The sequence below is a fragment of the Macaca thibetana genome, chromosome 5 (genome assembly GCF_024542745.1).
Source record: "Macaca thibetana thibetana isolate TM-01 chromosome 5, ASM2454274v1, whole genome shotgun sequence".
Taxonomy (NCBI): Eukaryota; Metazoa; Chordata; class Mammalia; order Primates; family Cercopithecidae; genus Macaca; species Macaca thibetana.
The window spans coordinates 95,842,867-95,855,615 of record NC_065582.1 but is presented as its reverse complement, the minus strand read 5'-3'; the positions used below and the strand labels follow the sequence as shown (position 1 = coordinate 95,855,615).

Sequence of the window (12,749 nt, the reverse complement as noted above, 5' to 3'; positions counted from 1 at the left end):
TTGCAATTGCTATTAAAAATAATAAAAATAATAGTTGTGCTCTTGGCAGTTAGTGCAGGCTCCAAACATCTTTGGTAGTGATAGAATCTCAAACAACTGGAGTCACAAAACCAGCAAACTTTTCAATATGGTCTGTATGTATAGATGTTTGTGTATACGTGAATATATAGTATAAATAAATCACAAGGCTCGAAATAATAATAAATATGCCATTGGAATGCCCTAGGTTTAGATTATTTTAATTTAAAATAATGGATAAACACACACACGTTCTGATCTTCCAAATTCAGTTCTCATACTATATCAAATGAACTGGCTATGCATTCTATGAAACTACAACTCATAATAATGAAGTATTTGAATTGTCAAGACATGAAATTCTTGCAAAAGGTAGTCTGCTTTATTAAGCTTGGCTTGTGTTCTTATTGCAGCCTTTTATTCCCTGAAATCTCCCTTCAGCTGCCATGAGTTATCGTCTATTTTTTATACTAACCTTCATCTAGGGCCATATAGATCCAGAGCAAATCAATTTCTATCTTCCATGCTTCAACCAACATTTTGTTTTGATAAAATGGGGCAAAACGGGCATCAAATAGAGCCTTGAAGGGGAAATGGCAGGTTGCTGTGGAGGCCTGTTCTTATATGTGCACAACTGCGGTTTTGTTTTTAGTCATCCAGTCCCAATTCATTTTAGCTGTGTGAGCTCTTCCTTTCCTCTTCAGTGGGACTACCTCCTTTTGACAAACTTCACAACAAAACAATCTCAAATTGAGCTTTCCCCTATTTAGAGCTTTATCTTTACTTTGCTATGCAAAATTTTGAGGATACAAATACCAGACTCTCCATTGTTTGCTTGTTGTGGTGAAAAGGATGATGGGTTAGAGAGCTAGGTCATCTGTTTTGTTTTTTCAGTGGGGGCGTATGTGATTTCTTGACAATAAAGGGTTGGGCCCTATCAGAGGGATGCGCATTTATAACTTGCAGACCACCCCTCTCCCAGTCTCTTTCTATGAGAAACCTGACAAAATGATTTTGGTAATTTTTCTTATTGAGTCTCAAACTCTCAAAATAGTGTTCCAGGATGCCAGTTTACCAACAAGTCATCAAAAGCACAACAAGTAAAGCCAATTTCCCATCCTTGGACTGCATGATCACTAAATTATCTTTTAGGCCTGACATTATATGTTTTCTGGCTGCAATTTTTGATTATTCCGATTTTGATTTTATAGGAAATTTTCAGTTATTCTTGCTAATATGAATAGCACGATAGGTAATACCAAATAGTAATCCAAAAACAAACTTGTTTATACAAAACAACCGGTTTTAGTATCTGCTTAGTTTGTGTTCTTACTAATGGGGATTAATAGGAAGTAACAGTGGATTGGAAGAAACAAGATTTTATGCTAAAGCAAATTTATCTACTAAGCAAGATTCATATATGACTTTTGATTTTGGTGTATATCCTTCTAAATCTGAAGATTAAAACAGACAATTTTCCTGCCATGTTATATGTGACAAATATAATACTGAAAGTAAATTTTTCCCCAAATTTCAATGTTTATAACTGTATAAGTTTTGTGGTAGAAGTATGTAAAATGTTATATTTACTTAATTACCTGTAATAAGTGTAAAGATTGACTCCAACTGTGTACCCCTTAAGGCACTTTTCTTAATTTGATTTTAAATGCTACAAACCAAAATCTCTTCTAAAAAGTGACTTTCTATTTGCTTATATGAATCATTAATGGTCATATATACCAAAGTATTGAAATAAAAATTTGACTACTCTTTTTGCATTAATCATTGAAATTCTAAGCATAAACTTACATTATTTTCTATGAAAATTGAATTCGTGAACAAGACTAGAACATGTATTGTTTGCTAAAATTAGACCTCATAATGTTATGGTCTAAGAAGCATCCATCTGGGCCAGATGTGTTGGCTCACACCTGTAATCTCAGCACTTTGGGAGGCCGAGGCAGGCAGATAACAAGGTCAGGAGTTCGAGACCAGCCTGACCCACATGGTGAAACCCTGTCTCTACTAAAAACACACAAGAAAATCAGCAGGGCGTGGTGGCACAGGCCTGTAATCCCAGCTATTCAGGAGGCTGAGGCAGGAGAATCACTTGAACCCAGGAGGCGGTGGTTGCAGTGAGCCAAGATCGCGCCACTGCACTCCAGCCTGGGCAACAGAGGGAGATTCCATCTCAGAAAAAAAAAGAAAAAAAAAAAATCAATCCTTGATGCTTTCACATTTATTGGAAACCAATATAATCTCTTTAATGACACAATGCTTGACAGATATGTCTCTAATAATTGTTCATTTATTTTGCATGTATTGGTTGGCTTAGCATTAATAATAATAAATTTATTTAGCGATGATATGCTTATCATTAGTACTGCACTTTTAAGCTTGCACTTTAAATCAGCCTTCATTAACTGGCCAGTTCATTATATACAAGAACTTACTATTAAGTTTTCCTTTAAGTTTTTAAAGAACTATGTAAAACAATCTATAATAAATTTTGAATCTTAAGAATGTTATACATAGAATGCCTAAAATCTAAATAAGGCTGAACCAGTTACAAGAAATGAGCTTTTAAAATGAAAACTTTTTTTCATTGACTTCTTCTGCACTTATTTTTGAATTTATTTTTATTTTTTATCTTCAAAGATTGTCATGAAATATTACCTCTTAACTCTTTTTTCTGTGTATGCAATTTCTTTACAATTACTTCTAATTTATATTTGATCTAGTTTTAAGTACATTTTTGAGGTATGCACATAGAATAAAGTGAAATAATAGATCGTTATCATATAGTAGGAATTATAAATTGTTGATCTGGGAACCAGAATGAGACACTGGCTACCATGTAGTATTTGAATTGATTTGATTTGACAATAAGCTTTCTTACTGTCAAGGAAAATAACAAAAACATTTTTGTTTCTCCAATTTATGGAAAGGGGAAATGTCATCAAGTTTTTAGTTACCAGAATCATTCTGTTTTCTGTGGCCAGAAATGCTTTCCTCCAAAACTTCATCTTTCTGTTTATTCAACAGTTTACATATTATCTACTTTTTGAAACCTTGTATTATGCATTCAGTGGGGAATTATCTTTTCTCTGAATTATAAATTGATAATTATAAAAGTTTATCTACCACAAATTGAATATCTATCATGTGAGAGGCAAATAACAGACACTGTGTTTTCTCTAATCCTTGCAATAATCCTGCAATATTCATGCTGTTTTACCCTCGTTACAGATGATGAAACTGAGCCAAGAGAAGCCAAATGATTTGCACAAGGTCACATAACTAATAAGAGCAGAAATCTTGGAATACCAATAGCGCTTTGTAATTTGAGGATCTCCTCACATAGAATGTTCCTTTCTAAAACATTTGCGTAGCTATATAAAAAAATCTGTAAGCTTTATCCATCCACTGCTTCTTAAAAAGGGAAAATATGTGAAACCCATTGACATTTTGAATATTACTGTGCTTTCTTGCAGCCTGTGAACTTATGAATCAAGGCATCTTGGCCCTGGTCAGCTCCATTGGCTGCACGTCAGCAGGATCCCTCCAGTCTTTGGCAGACGCCATGCATATCCCCCACCTCTTCATTCAGCGCTCAACAGCTGGGACCCCAAGGAGTGGCTGTGGACTCACCCGGAGCAACAGGAATGATGACTACACTCTCTCAGTTCGCCCACCTGTCTACCTGAATGACGTTATCCTAAGAGTGGTCACAGAGTATGCCTGGCAGAAATTCATTATATTCTATGACAGTGAATATGGTAAGTGTTTATAATTTGTGTGGGTTTTGTAAGCTGATATTTGCATGAGAAGCAATTTCATTAAATCTTAAAAGTTTCAAGGATCTTACTCATTGTTATTTGTGGTTTTCTTGTCTTGTCATATTCTTCTTATAAACCTAGCAGCAACTGAAAATTGTGTTGAGGTATTTAAGTCCAACAGTTTGGTATAAAGTCAACTTTAATTGTAAATACCTATACCTACTTAATGCTTAGTTTACAAATGTTTCTAGAAAGAATCTGACTCCAACACATCTTGATTTTTCAAATAATGGTAATTTAGTCATAAAAACAACACAATCTTTCTTCTCTTTCGAAAAAATATTTATACCTCCCTATAATGCAGAAGATCATACTGGATAACCCTAGAACACTGAAAATTTACCCCTTTCTATTAATTGGTTAAATGAAATCTGACAGATCTTGCTTACACCCTTGTGTAGACTTTAATACCTACTCAGTACTTAACTCCTTGGAGTCACTAAAATTATGTCACCATACAATCCATATTATATGTTGTCTGCAGTAGGAAATCTCACAAAAATACTAAGTAGTATAAAAACAATTTCTTTAATCTTCCAAGGTAAAACACAAAGTATTGTCCCTGAATTTACCATCATTTGAGAATAAAATGCTTTGTCTCAGTATACTTACCGGTGCTTCATTAAAAACTAAACAAATAACATTTTTGTTTACATTTATTTTTTCTGAATTTATCTACCTTTTTTCTAACTGTCTGATCCCAGATATCTTAACCTATAGATTCCCTCTTACTTGTGGCAGAAATAAAATAGAGATGAGTATGACCAAATGAGGGGAAATGAACAGATCTTGATAAAGAATGCATATTTTGAAACATGTGTTTTCTTAGAGGTTACATCTTGAGAAGGAGTCTTGGAAAAATTTTATGTTCAATCGGGATGGGTTCAGTTTTTACAATTTTCTGAAAAGAAAGTCAGAGAGGATTTCACTCTCTGTAGTGTAACTTATTTTTCTTTGCAAATAAGTAAATAAACATCTTTAAAATGCCTTCTTGTCCTAAGCTACCCAGCAATGTGAACAATATTGGAGAACAGTTATACAAGAGTAGGCCAGAAAGTGCCATCAATAGAATTGAGAACAAACAAGTTGGCAGAAATCTAGGAAGCAACAAATAAGAAAGAGCTCCTGTGGGCTCCCAGGGAGGGAGAGCAAGTGGCAGTTACATTGAGCCCTGAATATTCAAGGGTCGCATGGGGTTTTGGCAGCCAGAGTCCCATTAAACTTGGTGGGTAGGCTTCAGCCAAAGTCTGTGGCACTCTCTGGAAACAACTCCTTTGTCTCCAAGACGGAAATCCTTATTTTTGTTGCTTAATTCACATTATCAAGGGGTCACAGAACAAAGTCTAAGAGACCGAAATGAATAAAATAAACAAAAATGATATTAAAAATAATTGGCTCATCAGTTAAAGTAAGGATTGAACTCAACACAAGCCTGAAATTCACTAATAGGATTATTTAGAGAACATAGTAAACTCTTTGGAATCGACATGCTGAATAAGACTTTGTTGATTTTCTTACAGTCAGATTATTTGTGGCCTTTGTAACTTAAATGGTATTCTTATAGTCTCTGATCAAACATATATTGAAATAATAAATTTAAAAACAGGGACTCTTTACTTAAGGGGGGAAAACAATTTTCAGTTAGTACTATGAAAGTGACTTTTTAATTTTTTTTTTTGATGGGAGTTTCCCTCTGCCACCCAGGCTGGAGTGCAGTGGCGCGATTTCGGCTCACTGCAGCCTCCGCCTCCCGGGTTCAAGAGATTCTTCTGCCTCAGCCTCCTGAGTAGCTGGGACTACAGGCACATGCCACCATGCCCAGCTATTTTTTTTTTTTTCGTATTTTTAGTAGAGACAGGGTTTCACTGTGTTAGCCAGGATGGTCTTGATCTCCTGACATCGTGATCCACCCACCTCGGCCTCCCAAAGTGCTGGGATTTAGAACTGAAAAGGGACTTTTGATTAAGACATTTTATCAACATTCAAACAAGGATATTACTCATTCATTATAAATGACCATGAAGAAAGAAAATTCCTTGTTAGCTTGTTTCCAAGTCCTACATATATTATAGTCAGGTAATTTGTATAAAAGAAGACGTTTTTATTATGGATGAGATAACTATATTTTGAAAATATATACTAAATAAATACATATCACAGAATCCTTTATACATATTTGAAATTTCTTACTCTTTTCTCCTAAGTTTTTATTTGAGTAAATAAGATGGAATAATCATGTAATATATGACTAGGTCATCTGTTAGATCTGAGGTTTGCTTTAGGAATTTTCTTTTATTCTTAGGATAAAGTTGCTTTTTCACTTATTTAGCTTAATAATTTATGAAAAACATTTCTGCTTCTATCATTATTTCAGTAATACCCTTGTTTAATGAAAGAAAAATTCCCTTTAATACTTACAATTAATCTTGCAAGTAAAGCATTGGAATAGAGTCCAAAATAAACATCAAGCTATCCAAATACCTTGTACTTTGGAGAGGGCTGCTTGTATTTACATATCCATTCATCAGTGTCATAATTTTAATTTCAAACATCGGAATTGTATGTGACTTTTATGTTGGTTATCAAGAATTGCTTTCATTAATAAATAGATTAACTATCATCTATGGACGGAATTAGGCAGCTTCATGGGGCCAAATGTTATTGAAAATGTATTTTATTTAGAAAAAGTACATACTTTTTAAAAAGATTTAGACTTCTATATCAAGTTACTTAGATAAACCTCCTTCTCAAAAACAGTTAATTATAATTAAGGGCAAAATATAAATGTCTACTTTAAATTTCTTAACAAAGAAAATTGATATCTTTGATTCTAAGTCAATGGATGAAAAGATGAAAAAAATGTGGAAACTTTATTTGAATGAATTGATTCAGGACACATTTTTAAAAGGCTTGAAAATAGGTTGGGAAGTGTTCAGCTTTTAAAAATATGTCCTTCGGGAAATATCCATTGCTCACTTGCTCAGTGCAATGCAACCTATGAGATAAAAAGTATTTAAAACGTAGTCTTAGTCTTTAACAAGCTTACAATTAACAAAAGGTGTGTCTTAATAGAGAAAATAGTGGGTTAAGTGTTATGAATGATGTAAACTCAGGGCTACTGGTGTGTAAAGAAGTGTTTAATTTTGGCACCAGTGATTAAAGACTTTATGGAATGACTTCAATCTTGATTATGGAAGCTAATAGTATTTTAAGAGGCAAAAATATGTGAGAAACAGCCCCCCCACCAATAGAAAGTGTGATCAAATATTGCAGCAATTAACATATTAAAAATAATATCTCTGAGCACTTTAATTTGTCAAACACTAGAACAAGATATCATATCATTCGATCTTCTCAGTAGCCCTATGAAGTAAGGACACTACTGTCACAATTTTACAAATAGGGAGACGGGAACAACTGATAGGTAACTTGTTCACAAAAAATATAACTAGAAAGTATCAGATCTGAGACTTAAAGTCTGACAGAGCCTATAACCTTAATCATTTATCAGTATAAAGGAGTTGCAATAAACTATCACCCAAGAATATAATAAGGGCTAATCTAATAGAGAATAGTTACTATATCCAGCCTCTCTTCTAAGTGCTTTACATGTATTATCTCATTTAATCCTCATAATAGCCCTCTGTAGTAATTATTATTATTATTATTTTTTTTTTCCAAATGAAAAAGCTGAGGTAGTTGGAGGTCAGGTAACTTCCAGTAAGTGGAGAAACCCCCATTCAAATATGAAAGATCTCTTCCTGTCCTTGCTTTCAACCATGACAGTATTTTAACATTATAGATATAAAAATAACCTATATCTGTTGGAATAATTTCCAACAGATTGTGAAATAAAAAATAAATGTATAAATTACATAGAATCATTTTCAGTAGAGAAACTTCAAGCCCTCAGAATTCCAACATACTAACACCAAGGGAAAATACTGTATGTCAATTAGGAAGGTTTACTTATTATTGAAAGCATGGAAATGAGAAAGTCATTGGGACAAAATTGGCTGACCTCTCTGTAGCAGAAATAGCTGCCTTCTCCTTGTGGGCAAAAGTAGAAATGTTGCAACCTCAAATAAATCCTTTCGTTGTCGGATTAATGCTTCTGGCACAGTAAAGGTTTATGCAGAAATTCGAGAAAGCCACCTGGCTGTTTAAGGTAAACTCTGATGGCTCACAAGCTTCGTTTACCAGCCTGGCTCAATAACTATTCTTTTTTCTTTGCAAATAGAATGCCAAATTTGAAAGTGCAACATTCCCGGCTGAAAAACTATAGTCCTGGGATATCTTACAGCTAACTTTTGTGATGTAATGCTGTCAGAAATTGTGAAAAGTTGGGAATTTTACCCTATTTACAAGCTAACAAGTTAGCTGCATCCGTTTCATGGATGCTGGTGGGAAATACTAGGCTTTCAGATTGCATAGAGAGACTTTATTACTCATGGTACAGCAAGCAGCATGACCCTCATAGTAATGTCTGTTTCTCTTGCCCTCAAGTTCCACAATGCAATGTGGAGCACTTCAAATGAATACCGTATGTGTAATGGGCTTGTATGGCAGCTAAGAAACCTTGAGCTTAGGGAACCTATGTGTCCTGTTCCCTAATAAGAACTCCTGCTTTCAAAATGTGTAGTAACACAGGAGACCTATGGAGAATTGTCTCCCAATAATGTAATATTCATGTTCTTGCTACAACATCGTGGGCTAATAGCAAATTTCCCCCATGAGATTGCCACTCTTCTAGCTAATCTGAAAGGTAGGGATTGGGATCATATCCATTCAGCTTTTCTCATCTGTATTTATTTAAAGATATGATAAACAGGACTTGAATGATTAGGATTGATCTCAACCATGCCCACCAGGGTCCTGGACCCAGCCAGTTGAACAAATCCTATGAACCACTGAAGTTTACTTTAAAAAGCCAGGTAGCTTTCTCCTTAAATTTCCGCATAAACCTTTCCACTTGGCCAGAAGCATTAATTTAGATATAAAAGGATTTATTTGTGGTTACAAAGACTCCACCTTTGCCCATAGGCAAAACCTATCATCTGCAAATACTCTGGCCAGTGAGTTGAAGCTGACCTGAATGAATTCCAGAACTGAAGTGGTGCCATTGATTGCTTCAGTGAAATTCAGGGAAAACTTTATAATGGATGAATTTCATAGTAGGATAAACTGCCCACAGGATTCACAGATGTTGCTCCACGTAGCTCCCGTAAATAAATAAGGGTAGCCTCACTTTGGAGAGATCTCATTAGTGTACTATATGATCTTCTGCTGATCTTTACTTAAACAATTGAAAATTTCTCATGCCTACCCTAATGTTCAATCATGTGTCTTCAGAAGGGTGGTAATCTTCATACAAAAATTATAGTACTGGAAGTGGGGCTGGTTTGCCTGAGTTGGTGGAGGGAAGGGTTACGCCCAATTTCAGGAACCCCCCGGGTGGAACACAAACAAATATTACCTCCTATGTGACCTCCTTGTCCTCTGGTAATGCCCAGTGTTCTCAATTAGTAGAATAATTCAGGCCAGTTCTTGTTTAGGAGAGACTTTGTGAGAGTAGTTGGTTAGGTCCATCCTCATTGTCTACTCCAGGGGTCAGCAAACTACTGTTGGGCTTGAAATCTCTTTTCATAAATAAAATTCCATTGGAACTCAGCCATGGTCATATATTTGCCTGTTGTTCGGCTGCTTTTAAGCTACAGTAGCAGAGTCCTGCACTTGTAACAAAAGCAATATAACCTAAATAACCCTGACATATTATTATCTAGCCCTTTAAGGATTATTTACCAATCCTTGTTTTATGCCACCAGTTTAGTAGCTTTCTTACCATCCAATGTAATGAGTAAGAATGGTGGTAGAGAAGGTATTTAGAGGTATTTACAAGCATTCTGCGTAGGGGTGGCAGGTGCATCGTCTGCTATTTCCAGTAGACTTACTCATAAGAATAAAGGAATGGTGATCAAGTCATGAATAGAGCCATCTGGTAAGAAAAGGCAAGTCCAACAGTCAGTGAAGTCTAAGACACTTATCCTAGTTTGGATGTTCTGTACCAGGGAGTTTTGTTTCACGGAGAATACTCCAGAAGTCATTTTGAAAGACAAATATCATTAATATCCGTCCTTTCCCCATAATTGTTGGGGTCTGTGAATGTTCCCTTCTTATTTGGTGCTCTCCCTCTACCTCCAGAAAATTGATTTATTTCATCCTAATAACTGTGATGTCATCTTTTTTCTCAATTATTTCCTGTTTGCACATAGACTTTTCATAAAAAATGGTACAAGAACTACAAGGACATTTTTATAAAACTTCCAGAGACTGATTGTGTCCCTCACTTTGGCCTGCATGAACAAGCTGCGTCCTCACAAAGTGCTCATTATCCTTATGATCCAGAATCATATCAATAAAACAAGAAACTCCAGGAGACTGAAACATAATTGAGTCCAAATCCCATAAGCTCCATTTAGGCAAGGCTGCCACACAGGCTGCTCTGGGGAAAAAGAAAGAAGTGTTTTGCCCAGAAAACGTTATAATAAAATTTTGAAATTAGAAGTAGGTATAGGTAATCCCACATGACGTTCATGTTGATTATTGCACAGAAATCACCCAAGATGATATTATTTCTTTCTTGGAACATATTCACAAAGTGAACAAGCTGCCTCACTAAGGTGTATGAACCAGGAAAAGGTGAAGAAGATAAAACTGGACATCTTTTGAAGTCAGCATTTGAGGAGATTGTTTCAATACTAAACACCACGGGAAGTCTGTTGATGGTGGACAGTAAGTTCCTTGATTACCAGGCCATTGTTGAGCATCTTTTGCATACATTTATCAAGCTGCAAATGGTCCAGTAAGCTGAAAACATGATACAGATTAATTTCAAGAGCTTCTAAAGAAGTGCCTACATCAGTGGATCAGACTGAAACAATAATAACATGACCTAAAAAAGTATCTCCAACATTTTCAGGCAGTCCTAGGAAGTGATCAGAGGCCAAAATAGTCAATGTGCTTGCAGTGGGAGTGGACAACCGTCTTTGACTTTCCCTACTAGGAGACAAGGAGTCAACTTTTAGCAGGAATCACAAGTATTACATACAGTGCAGGCCCTGGGAACAGAAATTACTTGCTTTGTGTCCTGTCTGTGATGGTAGACCCGGTAAATGGTAGATCAAGTCAGGCAGCAATGGTGGCAATCTGTGTCTGTTCCAGTAATCAGCTCGAGTCCAATTGATCTGATCAGTTAATTGACTTTTACTGTGGGTTTCTCCATGAGTAACCCTGATGCAGCCTTGATATAAATTCCACAATTCACAGCTCCAAAGTGTGGTGTCTATAGTGTTACTACTCTGTAGTTCTCTAAGTGGCATACCAAAGCACTAAGCTGTTGGCAACAGATCAGCACTCATAATGTGTATATATACATATATATATACACACACATATGTGTATACGTGTGTGTGTGTGTGTATATATATATATATATATATATATAGAGAGAGAGAGAGAGAGAGAGACAAAGTGCCATGGAGGTGAGTATTGTACAGGGCTATGAGAACAGGCTTAGGTTCTGCCCACTTAGCAGAGTAAGCATGTCCATTTTCAGTACTGCATAGCAGGTGCTGAACTTGAATGACCTAAGCAAACTACAGTGAACGCTTTCAGATTTCACTTCAGCAAAGCCATCACCATTTGTTTATGGAACTTCTGCATCTCAAGACCCTGTCCAGCCAGCACTTAGCTTTAGGAGGTAAAGTATCCTAAAGGAAGAATTTGATTTTGATTTGCATGCTTGTTGGACCCTGCACATATTACTAGTTGTTGAATTCGAAGTGGCCCTCCTCCAGATAGGAATGTCAGGTCATTCATAGATCAGGCTTTCAGTTTCAGTAAGAGTCCATTAGAAAGCTAATAGCTGCTTTTGAAAATGGATGTACCGGGTAGCCATATTTGGGGAGCTCCAAGTCCAAAATCCCAAAGTGAGTCTCTAGGAGGAGATCCCTCTCTTCAGCAGAGCTCCCAACTGGCATAGTCATTAGTCAGAGTCAGACATTCCCAGAGTCCAACACAGTGCTAGGCATCTCTTTTTGGGAAGAAGAGAAGCATGTCTGTATGCGACATTATTCCCAATAAGGAAAATCTCCTTGAATATTTATGAAGTAGGAAAGTAGAAACATATAACACATGAATTCCAATTATAATACTCAATGTAGGAAGCAACAACAGTATATTAAGTTGTTATAAAGGGAGCCACCTACATGTCACGTATCTTTCCCTCCCGCACTGAGACCCCCACCAAATAGTTGAATCTGAGCATTTTCCCCTCTTCCCCCAGGGCTGGATAGGTGCCATATCCAACAAAGCCATAGAAGTCTGAGTCCCTCCCTTCCCCAAGTTTTCTCAGAAGATTGATACGTGCCTAGGGTGTTTAGTCTCTCTTATGGCAAGAATCCTTCTTGTTAAGGCAGCTGATGCCAGGTAAAAGGGGAAAGGAAAAGAAAGGGATGTGGATCCAGAGACCTACTGTACAGCAATAAGCAAGGCACTTTCAGTTTCAAGTAGCTACTATCAAGTTCAACCAAGCAAATCTGGTTTTGGTCTACCCCAAGCTCTATATCTTCATGGGTAACACTGTTTATTTCAGCACAGATTGATTCTTTCACTTTTTATTTTTCTAACTTTGATAGTTGAAGGAGTATCTCTGTATGAGTATTATATTAAAAAAAAAAAACCTTCAAATATTTCCAAGTGTTGAAGAGTGATTGTGTTTGTGTTAAAACCTTGAGTGGCACTTGCTTCAGGAAATAAAGGGTGTTAATTTGCTTTCTATTAAGGTTATTTAAAAATTGGTTGGAATAAATGCTAGTTGAATTTATACTTCAT

The 12,749-nt window shown here is 36.1% G+C and overlaps 1 protein-coding gene across 4 annotated transcripts in view; it reads left to right on the top strand.

Moving 5' to 3' along the window:
• The window catches only part of GRID2 (glutamate ionotropic receptor delta type subunit 2), a 1,531,999-nt gene that overhangs the window by 786,779 nt on the left and 732,471 nt on the right, over window positions 1–12,749 (top strand). For all 4 annotated transcript variants that reach the window (XM_050790431.1, XM_050790433.1, XM_050790430.1 and 1 more), the window contains exon 3: window positions 3,513–3,797. In XM_050790431.1, the coding sequence (XP_050646388.1) occupies window positions 3,513–3,797 (285 nt within the window). The remainder of the gene's footprint in view (window positions 1–3,512; window positions 3,798–12,749) is intronic.